The following is a 27,390-nucleotide window of genomic DNA, read 5'->3' as shown; positions in this document are numbered from 1 at the left end:
GGCTTGAGTCCTTTTAAGACTCTTCATTCTGCATCTGCAGACTAGAAATAAACATATAAGAAAAAAAATGAGGCAGACAATAGTGGCTATTCTAAGAGGGAAATGTAAGGAGACCCAATGGAAAGGATTTTATGTTCTTATAAATTACTGCCAGGGATGAAAGGAACTAGTTTGTAGTAGGCTTCTTTCCCCTGTGACAAGACAGCAATGATATTCGAGTCCTGGATGGAGTTTTCTGGAAATACACAAGCATATATTTGACCAAAGTTTAACAAAGGGACCTTCCATAAACCAGATTCTGGATCTTTCCATTTAACGAGACCATTTTCCTTTGGCTTATTCTGATACCAGTATAATTCCATAGGTGTCTTTCCATCAGCATTACAAGTGAAAAAATTTAAAATAATTAAGGCTCGGTGTAGTCTACTTATTGGATATTTTACCACTAATCCCCATTTTTTGTTTTTCAAGTTGGGATTTTAGCTGCAGATGTTGGCATTCTATAATTACTTGTTCTTGGGAATTGTATGATATTTGTGTAATGTGCTGAATCTTCCACTTTTTACCAAATTGCTGGAAATGACAGCTTGTGTATACAGGTCCATTATCAGTTTTACCAATATTTGGAATTCCCAGGATGGCAAAAGCCACTAAGCAATGATTAACAACCTCTTTTGCCATTTCCCTTGTAGCTGCAGTGGCCATAGGACCTTTGAAAAAGTATCTACAGAGACATGCAATGTCCCAAGGTGTCCAAAAGGAGTATAGTGTGTTATATCTATTTGCCAGATATGGTCCCTTATCAATCCTCGAGGGTTAATTTCTGTATTAGGTCCTTGAGGCAGATGGAACATGAAAGTGGGACATTCTTTGATAATATGTTTTGCCTGCTGTTGAGTGATTGAGAATTGTTTAGACAACATTTTAAAAGGCTGATATAAAAGCTGATGAGACTCTGTGGCCTGTTTTAATAAAGCAATGATTCATCGGCATATGCACTTCCTTTCCTTAAAGGACCAGGCAGAGTGGTATGATCCCTGATAAAAGTAATATAACCGGGATATTGTCTTTGCTGTACAATTTGCTGTACCTGTTTAAATAGTATAAATAGACTTTGGTCACTGAGGCATCTTAATCGAGCAGTCTCAATTCAGTTTACCAGGCCAGTAGTATTAGCAGAATCAGAAATAATATTAAGAGGCTCTGGGAAATCCTGCAATGCAGTCTTGATAGCTTCTAATTCAATTATTTGCACAGAAGTATGACTGATCTGAATGACACAGTCAGAATTCATTGCATGATAAGTAGCTTTACCGTCAGGTGAACCATCAGGAAAATCAGTAAAGCTCCAGGAATAGATTCCTACTTATTTTATTTATTTATTTAAAATAAATCTTTATTGTTCATATTATTACAAATGTTCCTCATTGCCCCCACCCCCTCCACCAGGTTCCCACCTCACCCTCTGCCCTTTCCCCACCCCCTATTGTCCTCATCCATTGGTGCACAGTTTATGTTCAGTCTCTTCCCACACCTCCCTCCCCTTTTCCCCGAGAATCGTCAGTTCACTCCCCTTCAATACCTCTGATTCTATTATATTCAACAGTTAATATTGTTCATCAGATTTTTTTTAATTCCCTTGGTTTTTAGATTCACTTGTTGAAAGTTATGTATTTGTTGTTCATAGTTTTTATCTTTATTTACTTTCTCCTCCGAAAGAACCTCCTTCAGCAATTCATATAATGCTGGTTTGGTGGTGATGAACTCCTTTAACTTTTTTTTTTTTTTTTTTTTTTTTTTTTTTTTTTTGTGAAGCTCTTTATCTGGCCTTCGATTCTGAGTGATAGCTTTGCTGGGTAGATTATTTTTGGCTGTAGGTTCTTGCTATTCATCACCTTGAATATTTATTGCCATTCCTGTCTTGCCTGCATGGTTTCTGTTGAGAAATTAGCTGACAATCATATGGGTGTTCCTTTATAATATATTTTATTGATTTTTCACAGAGAGGAAGAGAGAGATAGAGAGTTAGAAACATTGATGAGAGAGAATCATCTATCAGCTGCCTCTTGCACACCCCCTACTGGGGATGTGCCCACAACCAAGGTACATGTCCTTGCCCGGAATCGAACCCGGGACCTTTCAGTCCACAGGCCGACGCTCTATCCACTGAGCCAAACCGGTCCCAGCTGGGTGCTCCTTTATAGGTAATTGCCTGCTTTGCTCTTGCTGCTTTTAATATTCTCTCTTTGTCTTTTGCTGATGGATTTTTAATTATGATGTCTTAGTGTGGTCCTCTTTAGGTTTCTTTTGCTTGGGGTTCTTTTGTGCTTCCTGGACTTGTAAGTCTATTTCTTTCACCAGGTGGGGGAAGTTTTTTTTAACTATTTCTTTCAATATGTTTTCGGTATCTTGCTCTCTCTCATCTTCTGGGACCCCCATAATTCTGATGTTGGTTCGCTTGAAGTTGTCCCAGAGGTTTCTTACACTATCTTCAGCTTTCTGCATTCTCTTGTCTTCTTGCTTCTGTGGAGGAGTGTCCTCTGGGTCTTTGTGTTCCAAATCTTTGACTCAATTCTTGCGATCTTCCATTCTGTTTTTAGGACTCTGTGTAATATTTTTTATTTCAGACAATGTATTCTTTATTTCTAGTTGATCCCTTTTCATATCCTCATAAGTATCATTTATTTTATCGGCCTTTTCTAGGAAATTTTTGAAAAACCTTATAAGCGTGGTTTTGAACTTTATATCCGGTCGCTTTTTCTCCTCCATTTCTTTCATTTGTGATCTGTTTCCTTGTCTCGGCATTTTCGCTGCTTCCCTGAGTTGGTAGGGTGGCTTTGTTTGTTAAGGTGTCCTATGTGGTTCAGTGTGACAGCCTTCCAGTTATCTGAGGTGGACACTCTTGGTGCACCCCTTTGTGGACTGTCTGTACAACCTTTTGTAGTTAAGTCTTTTTATTTTTATTTTTTTAAATCAATCTTTATTGTTCATATTATTACAAAGGTTTCTCATTTCTTCCCCCCTCCACCAGGTTCCCACCCCACCCTCTGTCCCCTCCCCATCCCCCATTGTCCTCATCCATAGGTGCAGTTTATGTTCAGTCTCTTCCTCCCTCCCTTTTCCCGATAGTAAATCCCTTTTCAGATAGTAAATCAGTTACTTATCATTTTCTCATATCAATAATACCTCCACATGCCCAATGATACATTTCACACAAAAGACATTTCCAAATAGGTCAACCAGCCTCATCCAGGCCCCACCCAAGGCACTCACAGATCAACACCACAGCCCTATACTAACTCAACACATCCAGATCTAAGCCTTCATCACTTGATTCAGCAGACCCTCATGTTCCCACAAAAGTTTCCAGCCATGTCTGAGAGGCAGCTGTGAGGCAGAGACAGGCGAGGAGCGAGCTGTTTCGGGCCTGGCTGCTCCAGGCCTGGCCTCTGTTGCTCTGGTTCGTTCCACAACCAGCTGCTCCGGGTCTGGTCACTGCCGCTCTCGACCTAGTTGCTCTGGACTTGGCTGCTGCTGCTCCGGGCCTGGCCGCATTCGACCCGGCTGCTCTGGGCCCGGCTGCTTCGGGCCCGGCCGCTCCAGGCCTGGTCGCTCCCAGCCTGGCAGCTGCTGCTTCAGGCCTGGCCGCACCCGACCCGGCTGCTCTGGGCCCGGATGCTCCGGGCCCGGCCGCTCCAGGCCTGGTCGCTCCCAGCCTGGCAGCTGCTGCTTCAGGCCTGGCCGCACCCGACCCGGCTGCTCTGGGCCCGGCTGCTCCGGGTCCGGCCGCTCCAGGCCTGGTCGCTCCCAGCCTGGCAGCTGCTGCTTCAGGCCTGGCCGCACCAGACCCGGCTGCTTCGAGCTTGGCTGCTCCCAGCCTGGCAACCGCTGCTCCGGGCCTGGCCACTCCCAGCCCGGCAACCGCTGCCCCGGGCCTGGCCACACCCGACCCGGCTGCTCTGGGTCTGGGTGTTCCTGGACTGGCCACCCTGGGCTTGGCTGCCTCCGCCTCAGGCCTGGCTGCCACTGCCCCAGGTCTTGCTGCTCCAGTGCTGGCTGTTGTTGCTCTGGTTATGGCTGCTGCTGCTCTGGGGCCTGGCCGTTGCTGCTCCAGGCCCAGTTGCCACTGCCTTGTGCCTGGGCACTCTAGGCCTGGCCGCCGCTGTTCCAACATTTTGTCCTTTTTTTTTTTTTTAAAGCGCATATATGTTGCAATGTTGGCTGGTGAGTTGAGTTCTGACTTAGTCTTTGATTTTTCAAGATCTTCTTTGTATTCTTTCTTAAGTAATTTTACTATCTTTTGCTCTCACTTGATTTCTTCACATTGAGAACTTCTTTGGTTTCTTCCTCCTTGTCCTGGGAGCTCAGCAGGTTGGCCTGTGGCACCGCTTTGTTCTCCGTGGGCTCCTGCGCTGCTTCAGCCTGTTGCGGGGGTCGGCGCTGCCCAGGAAGCAGCCCAAGGCCTTGGCTCCATTGCTCGCGCTCAGAGGTCGAAGGCTCAGGGGCACCCCCCCCCCCCTGGGGGCCCGTCGCCTGGCTCTCTGCCGGCGCCCGGCTGGCCGGTGTCCGGCAGGGGCTCCTGCTCCCTGCTGCATTCCTCCAATCTGGAGCTTTTTTTTCTCTTTCCCGCTAGGGGAGTCTAGGATCAGAGTCAACAGACTGTCCTCTGCGCGCAGTGTGCGCGACTCTGGGGGCTCCGCTTTTCGCCACTCCCCTGGGATTCCTCCTCACAGCCCCGTCTCCCCCTGCTCGAGCCTGGGTCCCCAGGGTCTGGTCCAGGACTGGGGTTCAGAGCAGTCGAAACTGGGGCCCAACACAGCCGGGGCTCCCGTTTTCTTCCCTCCAGGGCAATCCCGCATAAGAGTCAACATTCCTTCCCTTGCAAGCAATGTGGGCGACTCCGGGGGCTCGGCCTTTCGCCGCCCTCTCAGGACTCCACCTCACAGCCCCGTCTCCCTCTATTTGAGCCTGGGTCCCCAGGGATTGGCCCAGAACTGGGGTTCAGAGCAGTCCGGACTGAGGCTCAGCGCCGCCACAGGCCCTGTTCCTTCCAGCTAGGGTAATCCAGCATCAGAGTCAACATTCAGTCCTCTGCAGGCAATGTGCGTGCCACTCCGGGGGCCCTGCTTTTCGCTGCTCGCCTGGGATTCCACCTCACAGCCCCGTCTCCCCCTGCCGGAGCCTGGGTCCCCAGGGTCTGGCCCATAACTTGGGGCTCAGCGCTGCCGGTTCGGGGGTTCAGCCCAGGCTGGGGGTTTTATTTCCTTCCTGCTAGGGAATGCCGGGCAGCACCCAGCCCTCTTCTCCTCTCCGGCTGCGTCCTCTCCGTGCACGTGCGTGCGAGCGCACAGCATGTCTCCGTACCTTAGGCTTTTTTTCAGTTCCTCTGATTTTCCTTCTGGTTTTCTCTTTCCTTCTTGTTGTAGAATTTTCAGTCAGTCGACTACCTGTAGCTCTGGGCGATGTCCACTCTACATTTTAGTTGTATTCCATTGAAATTGTTGTGTGCTGCTGCGGTTAGGTGTCTACCCGAGCAGCCATCTTGGATTCTCTCTGTAGTTAAGTCTTAATTGTTGTTGGTATCACTGGGAGGAATTGACCTCCAGGCCAATGGGCTGTGAGGATCAGCTGTGTCTATGCCAGGAGATAGCCTTATTTAAGAGCCTCTGTGCTCAGTTTGGATGGGGCGAAACTTCAGGGTGGAGCCTACAGCCCTGGCTTTCTGTCAGCCCTGCCCTATGAGGTTCCTGAGTCTCAGTGTTCCTCAGTGTCCTTTGGTACTCACTGCAAGAACCTCTGAGAGAAAGGTGCCCTTGAGTTTCGCCCACTATCAGACAGTCTAGTCTCTCCCCCAATGAGCCTGGAACTGGGGTTCAATGCAATTGGAGGTGGGGTTCATTGCAGTCCGGAGCTTTTGTCTACTTCCTGCTAGGGCAATCCAGCGGCACAGTCAACAGTCCATCATCTCTGCACAATGTGCACGCCTCCGGGACTTCCTTTTGCCGCTCCTCTGAGTTTCCACCTTACAGCCCAGATTTCCTCCATATGAGCTTGGGTCCCCAGGGTCTGGTCTAGAACTGGGGTTTAGTGCAGTCAGAACTGGGGCTCAGCCCAGATTGGAGCTTTTGTCTACTTCCCGCCAGGGCAATGCAATGGCACAGTCCAACAGCACAATCCAAGGGCAATGTGTGTGACTCCGGGGCTCTGCTTTTCGCCACGCCCTTGAGTTTCTGTCTTATAGCTTAGAATCCCTCTATATGAACTTGGGTCCTCAGGGTTTCGCCCAGAACTAGGATTCATTGCAGTCAGAACTGGGGTTCAGCACAGTCTGGAGCTTTTATCTCCTTCCTGCTAGGGAATGCCAACCAGGCACTCGCCCGCCCCTCCTCTCTGGCTCCGTCCTCTCCCCACCTGTGCACCGTGTCTCCCTACCTTAGGCTTTTACAGCTCCTCTGATTTTCCTTCCAGTTTTCTCTTCCCTTCTAGTTGTAGAATTTGTAGTCAGTCAACTTTCCTGTAGTTCTGGATGATGTCCACTTTATATTTTAGTTGTATATTTTGAAATTGTTGTGTGAGGCTGCAGTTAAGCATTTACCTATGCCAAATCCTTCATTTTAGTTGTATCCACTTATTTATGTTTTATTTATTTATTATTTTTTTAAATAAGTTTTTATTGTTCATATTATTACAAATGTTCTTTTTTTCCCCCCACCATTGCTCTCCTCCACCAGGTTCCCACCCTTCCATACAGTTACTATTGTTCATCAGATTTTTTTTATTTTTTATTATTTCCTTGGTTTTTAGATTCACTTGTTGATAGTTACGTATTTGTTGTTCATAATTTTTATCTTTGTTTACTTTCTCTTCTGAAAGAACCCCCTTCAGCAATTCATATAATTCTGGTTTGGTGGTTATGAACTCCTTTAGCTTTTTTTTATTAGTGAAACTCTTTATCTGACCTTCGATTCTGAGTGATAGCTTTGCTGGATAGATTATCTTTGGCTGTAGGTTCTTACTATTCATCACCTTGAATATTTCTTGCCATTCCCTTCTGGCCTGCATGGTTTCTGTTGAGAAGTCAGCTGACAATCGTATAGGTGCTCCTTTATAAGTAACTACCTTCTTTGCTCTTGCTTCTTTTAATATTCTCTCTTTGTCTTTTGCTCTTGGAATTTTAATTATGATGTGTCTTGGTGTGGTCCTCTTTGGATTCCTTTTGTTTGGAGTTCTGTGCACTTCCTGGACTTGTAAGTCTAATTCTTTCACCAGGTGGGGGAAGTTTTCTGTCACTATTTCTTTCAGTATGTTTTCAATATCTTGCTCTCTCTCATCTTCCGGGACCCCCATAATTCTGATGTTGGTTCGCTTGAAGTTGTCCCAGAGGTTTCTTACATTATCTTCAATTTTCTGGATTCTCTTGCCTTCTAGCTTCTGTGGAGGAGTGTCTTCTGGCTCTTTATGTTCCAAATCTTTGACTTGATTCTTGCGATCTTCCCTTCTGTTTTTAGGACTCTGTAAAATATTTTTTATTTCAGACAATGTATTCTTTATTTCTTGTTGATCCCTTATCATTTCTTGATGACTCCTTATTAATTCTAGTTGATCTCTTTTCATATCTTCATAGGTCTTATCCATCTTTTCTAGGATATTCTTGAAAAACCTTATAAGTGTAGATTTGAACTCTATATCCAGACGCTTTTTGTCCTCCATTTCTTTCTTTTGTGATCTATTTTGTTGTCGCATTTCGCAGTTACAGATGGGACGGGGTTTCAGGGTGGAGCCTGCAGCTTTGGCTTCGGTCAGCCCCGCCCTATGCGGGTCCTTCAGTGCTCGCTGCCGGCGCCTCTGAGAGAAAGGTGCCCTTGATTTTTGCCTGCTGCCAAACAGTCTATGCTCTCCCACAATGAGCCCAGTATTGGGGTTCAGTTCAGTTGGAAGTGGAGTTGGAAGTGGCATTCAGAGCAGTCTGGAGCCCTAGTCTCCTTCCAGTCAGGTCAATCCCGCGGCACAGCTGACCGTCCCTTCTCTGCGCACCTCTGGGACCTCTTTTCACCGCTCCCCGGGGTTCTGCCTTACAGCCCAGCTCCCTATGGCTGAGCCTGAGTCCCCGGGGTCTGGCCTAGAACTGGGGTTCAGAGCAGTCGGGGGCCCAGCACAGTCAGAGTTTTATCTCCTTTCCACTAGGGAATGCCCGCCAGGCACTCCGCCTCCCCCTCCTCTCTGGCTCCGTCCTCTCCACGCACCGCATCTCCGTACCTTGGGCTTTTCCAACTCCTCTGCGCCTCCTTCTGGTTTTCTCCTTGCTTCTCGCTGTAGAATTTCCAGTCAGTCAACCTTCCTGTAGTTCTGGGCAATGTCCGTTTTATATTTTAGTTGTATTTTATTGAAATTATTGTGTGCGGCTGCGGCTAGGTATTCACTTGGGCACAGCCATCTTGGATCCACCCACTTATTTATGTTTTAAAAAATTTGGGATTTTAAAGCCAATTACTATTATACAAGAATTTTTCTCTTTGGCAAATCTGTAATGGAGATAACTTACTGTCTTTCAGTGGCTTTAATGTTAAAGTTTTATTTTACTTTACTTTATTTTATTATTTTATTTTATTTTATTTTATTTTATTTTATTTTATTTTATTTTATAAAAACAGGAGTTCCCCAGGGATCTGTGAGGCAACCTTCGAATGTGGTCCATTATTATTCAAAAATTACCCATTATTGCCGAAACCAGTTTAGCTCAGTGGATATAGCGTTGGCCTCTCTGTAAAAAAATCAATAAAATAAAATAATTTAAAAAAAGAATTACCCATTATCATGAAAACAATTAATCTTGTTGCCCAAACACAGCCTGTATATTTTTCTTGTGTCATTTTTGCTATCTTTTAAAGAAAAATAGTCTGCGGCCTATTCTGTGGCATCCATGAAGAGATCCAAGAGGCCACCCAAAATCGGGCTGGGCACGCCTTCTCTTAAGCTAGCCTTTTTCTTTTTCTTTTATTTACTTCTTCCTTTCTTCCTTTCTTTCTTTCTTTCTTTCTTTTAAAAAAATATATTTTAATGATTTTTTGCAGAGAGGAAGAGAGAGGGATAGAGAGTTAGAGACATCGATGAGAGAGAATCATAGATCAGCTTCCTCTTGCACACCCCATACTGGGGATGTGCCTGTAACCAAGTACATGCCCTTGACCGGAATCGAACCCGGGACAATTCAGTCCGCAGGCCGACACTCTATTCACTGAGCCAAACCGGTTTTGGCAAAGCTGGCCTTTTTCTCTCCACAGGTATAGAAATCCCAGGCACATTCCTAAATTTTGAGCATGTCTCCATCTATCCAAATTTCAACTGATGGACTGGGAAATAAAAAACATGGTGAAAATGAGACTTTTAGGAACGCACCTGAGAGCAGGAATTCATTTTACAGGATCACTAAGATTCATAGTAATTAATGTGCTGGGGGCTTTTTTAGTTACCTCTACTTTGTCTAGGGAATTTTCCTAGAATTTGTGTTATTGGCCACAGGTACCACTGACATTGTTTCTCCCCATCCCTACATTCTATTTTCTCTGAGGAAATTTAGTAATGACTTGGCTATCTGTTGTTTCTTTTATATTAAATTAAATTGAAGGCATGCTTGATAGACTGATAATAAACACATTAAGCCAAACAAAAAGAGACAGATAAGACCACAATCGACAGTCAAGTGCACATAACACATAGACAAGACTCAATAAATCAGAGTTTGTTTCATGGATCTTTCAGATGTTTTACATTGCCTGGGACTTACAGCCAGTATGCGGCCTAGATCTCAGCCTGTTGTTCACAGATCTTATTCTATTCTGCTCTCCATAGCATTGACTGGCATCTAAAGTCATTTCAGCTAAAATCTGCCAGTCCCACGGCGTCATATGATGATTTTCAGACAAAGCATTAAAGATTTCTTTTGCAAAAGGTCTGTTAGTCCCTTTTCCTCCAGTAGATGAGAATTCCCACACTAGAGTCAGAGGTTCCTGGGCATTAGGTTTTACTGACTTTTGATCTCCAATACAAAGTGAGCATAATGTAGTTCAAACAAGAGCCCCCATAGTTAAAGATGAGTAGGGTACTTGTATTCCTCGAGTCTGATTTAAGAGAGTACTTTTTGATACCTTAATTCCTTTATCCTGGAGCATTAAATCTAAAAATTTACTTTAAATTAAATTAAAGTGTTGTTTTTGCCTTTTACTCAAATTCTTCCCCATTATAACCCAGTTGAATCAAAATGTTCCTCATTCACTTACATTCGAGACTCTGAAGCTGGCACTGGCTTTGTGCTCGGTGAATTTCTCACATTTCCTATGAATTTCCACTTTTCCTTTTTCACTTAGTTTTCTGCTCAGGCTAATCTTCTCCTCCAGACTTTGGTCATGGAGCCAGAATGCCTCAACCTTTTGTGGCAGGGTTTCAGGATCTGAAGAGGGGGCCAACACATAAATGGAAATACTTTATAAGAAATATGAATTTAGAAGGCATGGGGGCCAGGTGGAGACTTCTCTCTTGGAGAGGCACCCTGAAACCTGGCTTTATCCACTTTTTATTCAATTTCAGATACACATCTTGCCATCAGTAAAGCATGGCAAACAGTAACAGACAGACCATCTATAAGGTCAATAAAGATGATCTGTCTGCTACTGTTTGCCGTGCTTTACTGAGGGCAAACAGTAGCAGATTATTGACCTTCTAGTTGGTAAAGTCCAGTAAACCTTTACTTTGAGGCTATTAGGTCAGGAACATGCTGTAAGCCACTGTTATCTCAACACAGCCATGCTAATGCCCAAGGTCCATCGGACTTCCACGTTTCTTGGTGCACTCTTATGATAGTATTGGGAAAGTGGTGGCTTCCCAGTTCACCTTGACCCGCGGGTTAAAATCTTTGTCAACATGCTGTAAGTGATTAATGGGTTTTGGGGACAGAAAGTTGAGACATGCCTCTGATGAGCGGGTGAAACTGTGAGCTGCACAAATCTGGATATTTCTAGTAGGTACAAGGTCCAACGTCCTTTTGAACATAAGCTCTGTTTCATTCATGGGTGTGCTGGGTAGGGTTAGCAGTAAAGTAATTTTTCTCTATCTGCTGGCCTGTTTCAGCCAGGGATTTCTGCCATTGTGTTCTCAATTGTTGGATTATAGTGCTAGAAGTTTTCAGCAGTACAACCATTGGTTGTACTTATATGCATATATACAAGTCCTTCGGTTGATCTATTATCTCCCCCAGATCTCCCTCCCCTCCCCACTGTAAATTGACAGTCTGCTTGTTCCTTTACTGTCTCTATATCTATCTTTTGGTTCATCAGTTTATAATGTTCTTTATTATCCATAAATGAGTGAGGTCATGTGGTATTTCTCTTTCATTGATTGGCTTATTTCACTCAGCATGATGCTCTCCACTTCCATCCAGGTTGCTGCAAATGATGAGAATTCCTTCTTTTTTATGGCAGCATAGTAATTCATTGTGTAGATGTATCACAGTTTTTTGATCCAATCATCTGCTGACGGGCACCTAGGCTGTTTCCAAATTCTGGCCATTGTAGATTGTGCTGCTATGAACATAGGGGTGCATATATCCTTTCTGATTGGTGTTTCTAGTTTCTTGGGATATATTCCTAGGAGTGGGATTACTGGGTCAAATGGGAATTCCATTTTCAGTTTGTTGAGGAAACTCCACACTGTTCTCCACAGTGGTTGCACCAGTCTGCATTCCCACCAGCAGTGCACGAGGGTTCCATTTTCTCCACAACCTCACCAACACTTGTCATTTGTTGATTTGTTGATGTTGGCCATTCTGACAGGTGTGAGATGGGACCGCATTGTTGTTTTGATTTGCATCTCTCTGATAATTAGTGACTTTGAGCATGTTTTCATGTGCCTTTTGGCCTTCCTTCTGTCTTCTTCTGAAAATATTCTATTTAGGTCCATTTCCTATTTCTTAATTGGATCATTCATCTTCCTTTTATTTAGTTGTGTCAGCTGTCTGTAGATGTTGGAGATTAAACCTTTATCAGTGGTATTATTTGCAAATATGTTCTCCCACACCGTGGGCTTTCTTGTTGTTTTGTTGATGGTTTCTTTTGCTGTAAAAAAGCTTTTTATTTTGATGTAGTCCCATTTGTTTATTTTCTCTTTAGCTTCCATTGCCCTAGGGGCAGTATCAGTGAAGAAGTTCTTTTGGCATATGTCTAAGATTTTGCTGCCTGTGGATGCTTCTAGTATTTTTATGGTTTCCCGTCTGATGTTTAAGTCCTGTATCCATTTAGAGTTTATTTTTGTGTATGGTGTAAGTTGGTGATCTAGTTTCATTCTTTTGCATGTGTCTGTCCAATTTTCCCAATACCATTTATTGAAGAAACTATCTTGACTCCATTGTATATTCGTGCCTCCTTTGTCAAATATTAATTAAGCATAGTGATTTGGGTTGATATCTGGGTTCTCCATTCTATTCCATTGATCTATATGTCTGTTCTTGTGCCAGTACCAGGCTGTTTTGAGAACAGTGGCTTTGTAATATAGTTTGAAGTCTGGTATTGAGATCCCTCCTACTTTACCCTTCTTTTTCAGGATTGCTGTGGCTATTCGGGGTCTTTTATTGTTCCAAATGAACTTTTGGAGAGTTCTTTCTAGGTCAGTGAAATATGCCATTGGTATTTTAATGGGGAGTGCATTGAACCTATAGATTGCTTTAGGAAGTATGGACATTTTGATGATGTTGATTCTACCAATCCAGGAACATGGTATGTTCTTCCATCTCTTTACATCTTCCTCTATCTCTTTTTTCAGTGTCGTGCAGTTTTCCACATATAGGTTCTTTACTTCCTTAGTTAAATTTATTCCTGGGTATCTTAATTTTTTTGGTGCGATGGTAAATGGAATTGCTTTTCTAGTCTCTGTTTCTGTAGTTTCACTGTTGGTGTATAGAAATGCCATGGATTTCTTGGCGTTAATTTTGCATCCTGCTACATTGCCAAATTCATTTATTAAGTCAATTAGTTTTTTAATAGAGTCTTTTGGGTTTTTTATGTACAATATCATGTCATCTGCAAAGAAGGATAACTTTAATTCTTCCTTTCCAATTTGGATGCCTTTTATTTCCTCCTCTTGTCTAATTGCAATGGCTAGTACTTCCAGTACTATGTCAAACAGGAGTGGCAAGAGTGGACATCCCTGTCTTGTTCCTGTTCTTAGAGGGAATGGTTTTAGTTTTTGCTCATTGAGTATGATGTTGGCTGTGGGTTTATCATATATAGCTTTTATTATGTTGAGGTATGATCCTTGTACTCCCACCTTGTTAAGAGTTTTTATCAGGAAAGGGTGTTGGATTTTATCAAATGCTTTTTCTGTATCAATTGATATGACTATACGATTTTTATCTTTCAATTTGTTTATGTGATGTATTACATTTATTGATTTGCGATATTGTACCATCCTTGCATTCCTGGAATAAATCCTACTTGGTCATGATGTAAGATTGTTTTGATGTTCTTCTGGAGTCCATTTGCTAGAATTTTGTTGAGGGTTTTGGCATCTATGTTCATGAGGGATATTGGCCTGTAATTCTCTTTCATTGAGTTGTCTTTATCTGGTTTTGGTATTAGGGTGATACTGGCTTCATAGAAGTAGTTTGGAAGTGTTCCTTCCTCTTGGATTTTTTGGAATAGTCTGAGGAGGATAGGTTTTAGTTCTTCCTTGAATGTTTGGTAAAACTCTCCTGTGAAGCCATCTGGTCTGGGCTTTTGTTTGCTGGAAGCTTTTTGATGACTGTTTCAATTTCTTCCCAAGTTACTGTTCTATTGAGATTTATAGATTCTTCCTGATTGAGTTTTGGAAGTTTGTATTTCTCTAGGAATATGTCCATTTCCTCCAGGTTGTTCAGTTTGTTGGAATAGAGTTGTTCATAGTATTTTGTAACAATCCGTTGTATTTCGGTGGGGTCTGAGACAACACTATCTTTTAAATACCCAAACAGTACCACCCCAGTGCAACTTGGAATGACTGGAAAAGTATGAAATTTGGCCCAGGTGTTATCAAGGGGATCTCACAATGGTGGGTTTTTGGGATGCTATTGATTAAAAAAAAACTTTTTATGCTTCAATGAGTTGTATTCCTTAATTAAGTCTTTCAATTTTTGCTCTATTAGTCATGTCCACTACTGAGCGCTCTGGACAAACCAAATGCTGGTGAAGAGAAATGCATGGGACAGGAAAAGTCACCAAGGATGAGAATAAGCTCCTCCTATAGCACTGTCTTCCTAAGACTTAGGGATACTCATGAGAGCCATGCCTTCTCTCCCACTTGCTTTGTTGAACCTTAAATACAGACACAATGCTAGTGATGCCATCCAGTTATTGGAGTAGCTTCAAATGAGACAGGCATCTCAGAGAGCCAGTGAAAGTGCTAGGGTGGCAATGATTAGGAGGAGAAGGACTGATGGTGAGTAGGAGAGATAGTCTGTTCCGGGGAACTTTCTGATCTAGTGTTATGGCAGAATGCATGGGAAAATGATCAGCCAGCACTATGAGGGAGGACCTTTAACATTTCTTTCGTAGATCTGCTAGTCTAGGGAAATTCTGGATTCAAAGCCTGAACTGAACTCCTGGGGAAGCTCTGATGTAGATATATCTCCCCCTGTGGTGGGCCCTTGAGGGTCCCCGCAGCTCCATCCAAGTCACCTGTGGCAGGGCCCTGGGGTTAGGCTCTGCAGGTCCACCCAAGTCAGTCAGAGTAGGGAAGAAAGACTACAGTTTTAACCAGATACTGAACTAGGTTGCAAGTCCCCACCCATGCCTCACCATCTCCCAAATTCTTTTTCGCTAGGAAGTGACATTTAGCATTGTTGAAGCTTCTTACTGGCTTCTTCCTGACAGTCCAGAGCCAGAGAATGGCCAATGATGTGGAATGGAGAGGGGAATAGTGACTTTTCACAAGATGGTTATCAGGGCAGCTGGGGTAGATAAATCTTTACCTCCATGTGTTCTTTTTGGCATGCTGGTTTTTTCTGGGTGTCCTGGTTATAGGATAAGGAAAGTCAGGAACAGAATTTTTATTCTTTTTTTTAAAATATATTTTATTGATTTTTTTACAGAGAGGAAGGGAGAGAGATAGAGAGCTAGAAACGTCCATGAGAGAGAAACATCGACCAGCTGCCTCCTGCACAACCCTCACCGGGGATGTGTCCGCAACCACCATACATGCCCCTGACCGGAATCTAACCTGGGACCTTTCAGTCCGCAGGCCGACGCTCTACCACTGAGCCAAACCGGTTCCTGCGGAACCCTGGTTCTTAACCATTTTACTGCACTGCCTCTAATGTGAATACTGGGCAATACCTCCAGTTAAACTTTTGCAAGACTCAGCATGTGATGGCCGAATGGAGATTCTTGTAAAATAAAGGCTGAAGGTAAATTATTTAACAAGGAAAATTTTTGCTAGGTATTTAGATAAGTAATAAAAGGCTAATATTCAAATTGACTGAATGGTGGAATGACTGGTTGCTATGAAGTGTACTGACCACCAGGGGGCTGATGTTTAAAGCAGGAGCTGCTCACCCCAGCGGGAACACTGCTCAGCCAGAAGCCAGGCTCACTGCTGGCAAGTGCAGCAGCAGTGGCAGGAGCCTCTCCTGTTCCACAGCAGCACTAGTGATGTGCAACTGCTGGCTTAGGCCTGCTTACCCCAGGGGATAAACCTAAGCCATAGTCAGACATCCCCTGAGGATTCCCAGACTGAAAGAAGGCACAGGCCAGGTTGAGCAACTCTCCCCGAATGCATGAATTTTGTGCACAGAGCCTCTAGTTCTGCTTACTGATCACCTAACTTACAGGTAGAGACACTAGAAATTCTGGAACAGTAGGTTGTTATCATATCTATCGGATTCTTTCAAGTGTTCTCATAGGAATCTTGGGGGGGGGGGGGTCTGGCTTCTCCCACAGAGCAGCAGCAGGAGCCTGGGGGGAGGTGGGGTAAAGCAGGAGTACAGGTCAGACTGGGATGAGGCTTAGCAGGAAATGGAAAAAGGGCTAGAAAACTGGTAAGTGCATCCTGCTTGAGGTGCTCAGCTTGGGCAATGTGAGGAAAGTGAGCTGGCCTGAACAAGAAGAAATTTCTGTCCTGAAGAGGAGTATAAATGGATGAAGCTGTGTGGTTTCAGAGCCAAGGTCAGAGGCATGGGTGTGCCTTTGGCTTGGGAGTGGGAGGAGGGTGCACATATTTAAAGAGTGAAAGGTAGGTTCTGGGTCACAGGAAACTCATGATTATTTTATCTAACAAAGGTCTAAAGTAGAAACACCTAATGTTGCTGTGTGTGACTCAGTTTTTATATACTATCCCGAGTTATTATCCTTCTTTATACTATGTCTTTAGTACAGTCTCATCTCATTCTAATCAATGTTTTCCAGAGTCTTCAGAATAAAGTGTTTTATACACTCTTTCAGCAGGTCTACCCTTAAGAACTGTCAGAGGCTCTCTGCTACTACTTCAAATCCAAACCACCAGTTGGGCTTAATTTTATCTTTCTACCTCGTCCATGTCTTCCTATCCCATTCATCACGTCTGCTTACTGCTCCACAAATGACTATTGAAAGGATTAAATGTCTGTTCCACATGCTTTAGTCTTAATTTCTCAGTGTGATTGTAAATTCAGGAGTTAAGTCTCTTAACACTTATTTCTCTTCTTTTCAATACCTAGTTCTAAGCAAGCAGTAAATAGCCAGTGCCAGTGCTTGAATCCATCATAGTTGATTCTGAGGAGTACTCAGAACAGCATCCGACACAGTAAAATATTTAATCAGGGTTTTTGTATTGAGATAATGGTCATCTCAGATTCAGAAATGTGTTTTTTTAATGAAAACATTGATAATAATACCTCATGGTAACTTGATGAATGAAGTTCCAAAGGTCTGAGTATGAACACCAGCTCTGTCTTGCAGTAATTGTGTGACGCTGAGCAGGGCACTGGGAGTTAGCTTCCTAATTGTAAATGACAGGTGGTCATGGGGACCTCAGAGTTGTTGTGAGACTAAGTCACACACCAAATAAAAACTGCCTAGCATGGCAAATGGCTCCAATAGGAATTCAGTAAATACCTATTACAGAAAATTTAAAAATCTCTTATCACTTTTTATTCTATTATATTTCTAATTATTACCATTATTTGAACTAGAAAGATAATTTTAAATTTTCTTTAAACTTTTTTGAGGTTTGATATTTTTTGCTAGTGAAAAGTTGGTAGGCATCCTCGTAACAAAGAATATATTTTTTGTTCCCTTTTTTGATAATTAACTAGATCAGAAATAATAACAAAGCAAGACAAATCACTGTCAAATTTTGGCTGGAAATCAGGACGGTGGGGGGTGGGAGGGAGGAGAGAGAGGAAGAAAGAAAGGTAGAGAGATTCTTTATATTGTTGATAGAAATTCTTATTTAGAGCCTATGATGAGGTCCTGCTGGTAGGGAAGGCCCACTTAAGGGACCCCTGTTTGTTCAGTTGCACTGTGAGTCTTCATGGTAGAGCATGCTCTCTGATCAATTGGACTTTGCTGCAGGATGGGTGTGGCTGAAAGCAGACTACTGTGAATTAACCAGGAGTGAGAACATGCAGATCAAACTTTATTTCACCCAGAACCAGAATGATAAAATGGCATTCTTCTCTATTGAAATTCTCTCCCATTTTCTTGTCCTTCCATTCAGGACTGCTGACAGGTTGCTGGGGCTATTGTGCCAGGCCTGCGGATCCTGCCCACTGCTCAAGAGGCCTCACCCTCAGATGTTGGCTCTGCTCCTGCATCCCGAGGTTGGCCCTTGTACACGCAGGGCCTTAGTTGCTTCTGCAAGTATAATAAAATTCTGTTAATACGATGTTATCATTCAATAAGAGAAGAGTGAAGCAACCAGTTGATAAGATGAGACCTTTTCCTGACATCAGTGGTTCTTTATTGAAAAGTACAGATAATATTTAAAATGGAATAAAAACTCAGAGGCTCAAATGAATCCAATAACTTGAAGTAGCAGTGGCACATGCATCCACAAGTGACTGTAGGTGTTTAAGCCCTGTCCTGTTTCCCTAGGCAGAACACAGCAAGGATTATGAAATGCATTCTTCCCTCACAATAGAAGCAATTTATGATAATCATATTGTTCTTTTTGTGTAAAAATCAGCACTCTTCAATGTTGTAGCAAAAAGATGATTCGATGATAAAGTATTTCTAGAGGCATTTCCTCATAAAATTTCTGAATAAAATTTTGCATCACATCTTATGATATTTCCTTGTCAATTATAAAAAAGATTTCATTGTATGTCAGTACTGCTTTTCATTGTTATCAGTACACTCTGAAACTAAGAATTGCTCATTCTAGCCTCAGCAACAAATAAACAAATGGAAAAATCCTATTTCAAAGCCTGTTGCAAAGAGTAGTTCATGAGTAAATAGAAATTACTGACTTATGAGAAACACTCTGAATCGGAAAGAGAATTAGGAGAATAGCTTTGTGAAGTGGGAGTAACTATTTGATATAACTAGACTATTTTAGAAACAGAAAGTCAATTAGTTTATTTACCCTTGTCCTCCCTTTAGCCAGTCTGTCTTTCTCGTCCCTCTTTGACCTCTGGTAGCTTTTATTATTATTTTTGCCCTATTAACAAGTTCATTATTCAGTCTCTTGACTTTCCTTATTTTCACATGTGTTCAGGGACCAGATGCCACTATTTATTCAAAATGGCAAGAATCTTTGTATGGAAGTCGATGACATCCATTCTAAGGTACATATTTGTTAATAGAAAAGCAAATTGCAGTAGGCCACAAGGCACATTTGTTTGTCCATTTTCTGTGCTAGTTAAGAAAACTCGTGAGGAAGATTCAGAAAGGATTTAGAATCCTGCACTCAGTTTTATGTTGTCCACAGAAATTGATGGTGTCACCAATGTGAGTCCCACCACTTCTCTCTAGGCTGTTTTGAAGCTTTATGGTTTTTGACCAGGGTTTGTGGATAATGGTGAAAGGGGAAGATGAAGTATTAAAGAAGATCCATGGCTGCATACATTAATAAAGAGCACCAGAGAGATCAAAATCATGAAATTCTTTTGTTCCCACAGTTTGATTCATTCCATTAACTGGCTTCCAAGGGCGTCCAGGACACTTGGGGGAAGTTGTTTCTGGGAAATCAGTATCAGGTTAAATGAAAGGCTATTTGGCTCTATCTGGATTTCAGGGATCCAAGAATCATCATTCTCTGTGGGAGTTGGTGGTGTATCAGTCATGATATCCGCAATGAGATCTAAGTACCAAAATTAAGGAAAGGCAACTTCTAAACCTGATTGATCTAGGGAAGGGAGGGATGTTGGTTCTTCTGTCTACTCTTCTCTGTGCAGATGTAGTACTATCTTCAGAAAAACTTGTTCTCCAATCATTGCCTTTCCATTATGTTTTCCTTTATTTTTATGTTTTTGATGGCTATGATTATGCTCATATTTATGTCTATTGGCTTGGCCATGTTGCCTTTGATGTCCATAGGCAAGACCATGTCCCTTTTGGTGCCCATGGCCTTGGTCATGCTCTCATTAATGGCCATGGCCATGTTTTATTTATATTTATTTTTTATTTTTATTTATTTATTTTTTAAGAATATATTTCATTGACTTTTTACAGAGAGGAAGATAGAGGGATAGAGTGTTAGAGAATCATCGATGTGAGAGAATCATAGATCAGCTGCTTCTTGACCACCCCCAACCGGGGATGTGCCTGCAACCAAGGAACATGCCCTTGACTGGAATTGAACCTGGGGCCCTTCAGTCAGCAGGCTGACCCTCTATCCACTGAGCCAAACCGGTTTCAGCTATTTTTATTTTTTACAATATATTTTATTGATTTTTTACAGAGAGGAAGGTAGAGAGATAGAGAGTTAGAAACATCGATGAGTGAGAAACATTGACCAGCTGCCTCCTGCACAACCCCAACCACAAGAAATATTAAGATGAATGCATTACTGTGGAAACCACCCTCTCAGTGAAGAAAGAAGGGACTGAGACCTGGGAATGCTGTCTTGGTTTATGTGGAGGAAGTCTTTATCCAGGTTTTAAATGCTATGTTAATATTGAAGAAAGGATGAGAATGAATATCTTTTTTTCTTTTGATTGATTTTATGATGTGTGGATATTTCCTATTAATACTCCTCTAAACTGGCGAGGTCTTTCTTCATCTCAAAAATCGGAAGGTTGAACTACATAATACTAAGGCATATTATTTGTTAATTGATACTATTTCTGTTCACACAATTACAGTTTTTATATCAAAAGACCTAAAATGGTTTTATGGACTGTATATATATGCAGCATATACCCACAGTTACTTTGTTGGGCTGGACCACATTAGGACATGTTCATAAGCTGGAAAAGCAGGCTTTGTGTAATGTCTGTGTTATACTACATATATTCATACACAGGGTAAAAATCTAAATCAGAAAAAAAAGAAGACAAAAGGCAACTCACATTAAAGATCTGTATAATTTCTGCCTGCATTTCACTACTGGTGAGAACAGGATGCTGGATGCATTGTTCAGTGGTGCAAAGAGAAAGTCTTTGGGATGAAATAAGCCAGAGTCTAGTTGTACATGGAAGACTCTGATTAGACCTACACTTGCATCCGGGCACTACTAGCTTCAATTTTCTCATCTCTAAAATAGGAATAACAGCAGCACCTGCCTCATAGAGTTGTCAAAAGAAAAATATTTGTGACATCCTCAGTACAGTGCCCAGGATAGAGGAAGCACTTGATCATGTTATTATCCACTCCAGGATCTCAGCATCTTCAAAATTTTTGGTGTCTCATCCTTGACGATGGGAAAAAGTCTTACTTACCTCCCAAGGTTCTCTTAAGAATTGGAAAATATGATACAAACAAATGCTTCTCACACTTGAATGTGGGTATGAAACACTGGGGACCATGTTAAAATGCAAATTTGGATTCAGTCAGTGTGGAGTGGGGTTGGAAATCTGTATTTCTTTCAAGTCCCTAGGATGGAGGCAGTTGCCAGTGAAGCATCTGAAACACATGTTAAAGCCACAGAGCTTCTATTGGCTCTGCATAGCAGGTGCTGCCCTGTCAGCAGTGATTAAGAGGACCGGCTGTTGTTTTCCTTTCTAGACATAAAAAAGAGAAGTCAGCACAGAAATGTGAGAGTTCTCTCTATTCTAAAAAGATAGTCCCCCAATTCATTTAAATAGTTGTTCATTTTCAACCCAAAATAAGACTTTGCAGAATAAGCAAAATTTATCCAAGCTGACTAATTAGAATCATACCTTTCCTGGTGATTGACATTTGACAGTAGTTTTAATTCTTTTCTTCTCACCTATCAGATAGTAAACATCAGCAGTGCATCTTAGAGTTTTCTATTCATAAAAACAAAAAGCCAAAAGAGAGAACAGTGTTATTCATGAAATACTTATACAAATATAAAACATCAAGTAGATTTCTAGAGAATAAGTAGAGTTGCATGACTACTCACTCCAAGTTTATTGGTCTCGCAACTTTCTGTCAACTCTTTATTACTTTCCTTGGAACATGTGGTTTCCCTGGCCGTGAACTCAATGGAATATTTGAATCCAGCTATCACCTGGAAAATTAATTAGCACAAAGTAGAATTTTAATTAATATTATATAATAAATGATATGTTTTTACCCTAAGGGATCTTAGTGGGGATATTAAAATTTTAATTATTCACTGCTCCAATGAGAGGTATACAAATAAAGTACAAATAGTTAACAACTAAACTTTTAGTTTCTAGGCACGTGTAAAATATTTGGCTGTTTGCTGGTCTTATTTCCTTTTATATAATTATTCAAGAACATTCAAGTACTCAAGTTGGCTAAGAAGAGTAGAAAGAAAAACTTGAACATTTTTGTTAGGTATGCCTTCTTGTCATGCCAAGTCCTGAATCAGAGAAATACCGAGTTAGTGTCACTACCGAAATTGTGGGTTAAATTCTGTGATTTTTAGTTTGCCTCTCTTAATTGTTTTATTTTAAGAAACCACTTTAATCTCTACCAATAATTTTTTTAAAAATGGATTTATAGAGGGAGAGGAAGAAAGAGGGAAAAAGAGAAACATTGATCAGCTGCCTCCTCCATGCACCTTACTTGGGATCAAGCTCACAGCCTGGGTCTGTGCCCTTACTGGGAATTGAATCCACAAACTTTTGGTGCTAGGGGTGTGGTTCAACCACAGTGGCCAGTACACTAAGCAACAGTTTTAATCTATATATGATGCTGGTTCCACAAGGAATATTTTGTTGCCCAATTTGTTTTTATATAAAAGTGGCATACTTTATTTATTTAAATAATTAAACTTGTGATTTTTAAAATGCAATGACTTCAATAAAATTGCACATATGGCTTTTAAAACGTAATTTCAAAATACCATATCTTACGCCTCTTATACTTAAAAAATATACTTGGTAAAAATAACTTTAAATTGTATGTTAAAAAGTTAATTGATAATGGCCCAATTTCTAGTCCAAGTTATTTAGTACTAAATAACTTGGACTAGAAATTGGGCCATTATCAATTGGGCCACTGTGGTTGAACCACACCCCTAGCACCAAAAGTTTGTGGATTCAATTCCCAGTAAGGGCACAGACCCAGGCTGTGAGCTTGATCCCAAGTAAGGTGCATGGAGGAGGCAGCTGATCAATGTTTCTCTTTTTCCCTCTTTCTTCCTCTCCCTCTATAAATCCATTTTAAAAAAAATTATTGGTAGAGATTAAAGTGGTTTCTTAAAATAAAACAATTAAGAGAGGCAAACTAAAAATCTAAATGTGTGTGTGTGTGTGTGTGTGTGTGTGTGTGTAAAAAAATACATGAATATATCAGTTAACCTGGAGAGATGACTATTATTTTAAAAAATGAAGTTACAGCCCTGGTTGGTGTGGCTCAGTCCATTGAATGTCATCCCATGAAGCAAAGGGTCCTGAGTTTGATTCTCAGTCAGGGCACATGCCTGAATTGTAGCTTTAATTCCCAGGTGTGGGGTGGGGGTGAGGGGCATGCACAAGACAGTGGATTGATGTTTCTCTCTCCTTCTCCCTTCTTCTCTCTCTGAAATCAATAAAATCGTATTAAGAAATAAAATAAATGAAGTTATAGGGTGATAGTAGAATTTCATTCAAAAAGCAAACCACAACAGTCTTCCCTATCTCTGTGTTTTTAAACAGCATGGAAAACGTGAGGTGCGAGGAAGAGAGCAGGAGAACAAAGTCATAGGAAGAACTAAGCCCCCCTCTAGTTTTCCTGGCATTTTTCTGCTGGGTAAACATTGTTCAATTTTTAAGAAAAATTTGACCCTTAATTCTTAAGACTCTAGGTATAGGTGTAAATGGGGAGGAAGGTTCTGAGAGGGCTTTAGAGTCTATATTTTGGTGATTATGTGTTTTCTTGCTCATTTCAAAATATATCTTAATCCAATTTTCTGTAACAATAATGTTGATCAAAGTAATGTTGCCTAAGAAACTTGTCAATATGTGACACAAACCACACTGATGGCTCAACTCTATTCAGGGTCAAGAAGAAGGAATTAAATAGATGTAATCTTCCATTTGAGGGCCTTTCTATTGCCATTATTATCAGGTGTCATTCTTTTTTTAAATTTTTTAAAAATATATTTTATTGATTTTTTACAGAGAGGAAGGGAAAGAGATAGAGAGCTTGAAACGTCGATGAGAGAGAAACATCGACCAGTTGCCTCTTGCACACCCCCTACCGGGGATGTGCCCGCAACCAATGTACATGCCCTTGACGGGAATCGAACCTGGGACCTTTCAGTCCGCAGACCAATGCTCTACCACTGAGCCAAACCGGTTTCGGCTAAGGTGTCATTCTTATCAAAAGTCTTCCCTGCTCAAATCCATCCTGCTCAACCTTTATTTGTAAAGTAGAGATAACAACATAGCAAAAATAAATAAATAAATAAAGTCCAAATGTATTAACAATTTAAATTAAAGAAATATACTCAAAAGATATAAATATGTATATATCAGGTATCAGGATGAAGAAGGCCATTCTTTGGTGAAAACCAGAGGACGAAAACCTAAATGGAGAAAACATCTAAATTTGTTCAGACAAAAAGGACAACTGATTCTCAAAAATCACAGCAAGCAAAGTTAAAAAAAAATAAAATATGGGAAAAATATAATGTAAGTTTAATATACTTATGCATATAAAGCCCAACAGGAAAAAATGAACAAAAGACATGAACAAGTATTTCAGAAAGGAAGTTAAAATGGTCATTAAGCCAGAAACAAATGACTATCTTCATTAACAACCAAAGATTAAGAAACAACAACAACACAGCAGCACTTTTAATCTTCCATATGTTGCCAAAGATAAAACAAACAAACAGTGGTGATACCTGGTATTGGCCACATGTGGGAACACACAGCTCAGTCACTATTGGTAGGAATAGAACTCAAAGCAAGATGATCAAGTCTTATGGCCAGGTGGTATGAATGTAAAATGGCTTAACAGCAAATAGTTTGGCAATTTGGCAATTGGCATCAGAAGTCTTACATGTACACATATGCCTTGACATTTCTAGTACTTTGTGAAAGGAAAAATTCCTGAATGTGCACACACAGATCCTTGAAGTGTATTCATCTGAGCAAAGACTGGGAGGAATATGGACAACAGTGGGGACAGTGGGGGCAGAGGCAGGGCAAAGAAATGGCCTATGGCAGAAATAACATCATTCACATGTACAAATTTAAGAAATTTAAGAAATATTTGGCATCTGAAACCAGCTGGAAATGGACATGCATCCAAAATAAGACTAAATATGGAAAGCCAAGGCAAGTGCAAATCTGTAAAATAAATTTTTGGCAAAAATTGGTCATTTGGCAAAATCATCAAATGGTAAATGGATTTCCAGTAACTCTGCTGCATCCAGCAGGGCCTCCTTGAATAATCGTGTTAGAAGAGCCAAATTGTTCTCATTAAATGTAAAAGCCAGTAGAGATTCATCTTTGTAAGTAAGTCTGAGGTTCTCATCATATTTCAAATTGACTTGGCAAGTGAAGGGATGGATGTCAGCTCCCTTCAATTTACATGTTGTTCCCCTGGCATCCTTGGCATAAACAAATACACACCATGCCGGGATATGGATTCATTAATTTACAGAGAACTGCAAATGCTATGAAGACTCAATAGTCATGTGTAAAATGAGTGGTTTTCTCCTGACAGAAAACCTCTGATAAGCAATATATGGTGGAGTAGAGGGTATTCCTGCATCAAGAATAAGGGAGTTTCACAAGAAAGCAGAAATCTGAAGTGAGAAGAAAAGCTGACAAACACAAGAATAGCATTGGGGGATGTGGGTGGGTAAGAGAGCAACCAAAAGTCTTGTATGCATGCTGATAAGCAGAACCCACATACACAGACAGTAGCAGGGGGTGAGGGCATGTGCTGGGTGTGGGAAAGGCAGGGAGAGGTTGATGGGCGAGAGGAAAGGAGACATACTAGACAATGAAGAATTTAAATTTAAAAAAAGAACAGAATGGATTGGTGTACCATATGAGTACCACCACAAACATGGATCATGTGCTCATGAAATGAGGGAGAAACGGTTGTGGTGTTAGGGGCAAAAATAAGTGCCTGAGTAGAAGAGCAAAGTGTCAGTTTTGACTTATTTCAAAGCATTTGGTTAGGTTTCCCCTGCAGAAGCAAAACTAATACAGGATTTAGAAGATGAAAATAAACAGCTCATTGTGCCATCACCTAAAGTCAGCACTCTGAATAGTTGGAGGCATTTGTTTCCTTTCAGTGTTGTTTTCCATACGTTTTTATTAGATATAAGACACCTGACAACAGAATCTATAGTGAATTTTATGGCCTCTTATGTCCCCAATACATATTTTAACACAAGGCATTTTCTACATTAAGAACTCCTCACAAAGATGCTTTAAAATTGCTCCTTGTTACTCTATTTTAAGACAATGTCAAACATTATTTGATCATTTCCATATTATTGATTGTTTTTGACAATTTACCATGTTGCCTTATATAGTTAAAGCTACAATGAATATCATTGTCTATATAGACACTATTTCAAATTTCTAGGCATTCAATTACTGAGCCAAAAGTATGAATTGTTATAAGTAAGTTTCTCTCCCCCAACATCAGATTATGTTGGTTTGCTGAAACAGTTTGGTTCCATTTTGATTATTTTTGTTGGTTCTGTTTTGTTTACATTTAGAGAGGCCAGTTTTGAGAGTTATATAATAATAGGAATCTGCCCATGAATAGATTACTCAAATGCCATTAAAGTTGGGAGAAATTTGGGCTCTTCTCACCCAGCCACTCATTTTACTGATGGGGCCACAAAGACTGAGTGAGTCTGAATGACAGCTCAGGGTTACCCAGGACATGAGGGCTGGGGCGCAGGTTGAACTAGGTCTCCTGATCCCCAGACTAGGATGATCCTTATCTACTGACAGAGCATGGAAAGAAGATGAAGCAGTAAAGGGCATATTTGTGGACTGGAAGGACACCTAGGCAGGGGGGAAATGACATGGAGGTGAGAGTGTGAAGAGAGTCTGGGTGATGATAGACTGACATACGGCTGATCCTAAGGCCCTAAGTGATACTACAATAAGAAAGGACTCTGTAAAGACAGAGAATAAAAGTAGATTTTCCTTGTCTTACTTTTTATTAATTATCCTAGAGGCCAGGTGTACAAAATTTGTACACTGGAAGGTGGGACGGTGTTCCTCAGCCCAGCCTGGACCCTCTCCAACCTGGCACCCCTTGAGAAATGTCTGACTGCCCATTTAGGCCCAATCCTACCAGGATCCAGAATCCCAAACAATCCAGAACAGCTGGCCCCCAAATGCCCACCTGCCTTCCTTCCTGATTGCCCCTAACTACTTCTGCCTGCCAGTCAGATCACATCACCCCCTAACCACTCCCCTGCCAGCCTGATTGCCCCTTACTGCGTTTTCATGCAGGCCTGTTCACCCCTAACTTCTCTCCCCTGAAGGCTTGGGTCCCCCAAAACTGCTTTTCTCTGCAGGCCTGGTCACCCCCAACTTTCCTCCTCTGCCAGCCTGATCACTCCTAACTGGAATTCCTTACAGGCTTTATCACCTGCAACTACCATCCCTTACTGCTGGGTCCCACCCAACTGCCCTCCCCTGCTGGCCTGATCACCCACAACTGCCCTCCATTGCAGGCCTGATTCCTCCCAACAATCCTCCCCTGCTGGCCATCTTGTGGGGGCCATCTTTTGTCCACATGGGGACAGCCATCTTGTGTGTTGGAGTGATGGTTAATTTGCATATTACTTTTTTATTAGATAGGATAGAGACCTGGTGCATGGGTAGGA

At 41.6% G+C, this 27,390-nt stretch overlaps 1 protein-coding gene and 1 long non-coding RNA gene across 2 annotated transcripts in view; one reads left to right on the top strand and one right to left on the bottom strand.

Annotated features, from left to right (window-relative positions):
- The window catches only part of LOC311616485, a 122,353-nt gene that overhangs the window by 36,975 nt on the left and 57,988 nt on the right, over nt 1-27,390 (top strand). The gene's annotated exons all lie outside the window — the stretch shown is intronic.
- LOC311617358 (kininogen-1-like) overlaps nt 17,614-27,390 on the bottom strand; it is a gene marked incomplete at its 5' end in the record, with an annotated part of 49,883 nt that continues 40,106 nt past the window's right edge. Inside the window, 3 exons of the mRNA XM_084873790.1 lie at nt 17,614-17,852; nt 21,320-21,409; nt 21,526-21,633. Of these exons, the coding sequence (XP_084729916.1) occupies nt 17,772-17,852; nt 21,320-21,409; nt 21,526-21,633 (279 nt within the window). The 3' untranslated portion in view covers nt 17,614-17,771. The remainder of the gene's footprint in view (nt 17,853-21,319; nt 21,410-21,525; nt 21,634-27,390) is intronic.

This window comes from Pipistrellus hanaki (assembly GCF_964339955.1).
Source record: "Pipistrellus hanaki genome assembly, chromosome: 2".
NCBI classification, from domain to species: domain Eukaryota; kingdom Metazoa; phylum Chordata; class Mammalia; order Chiroptera; family Vespertilionidae; genus Pipistrellus; species Pipistrellus hanaki.
This window is presented reverse-complemented; position numbering and strand designations above follow the sequence as displayed.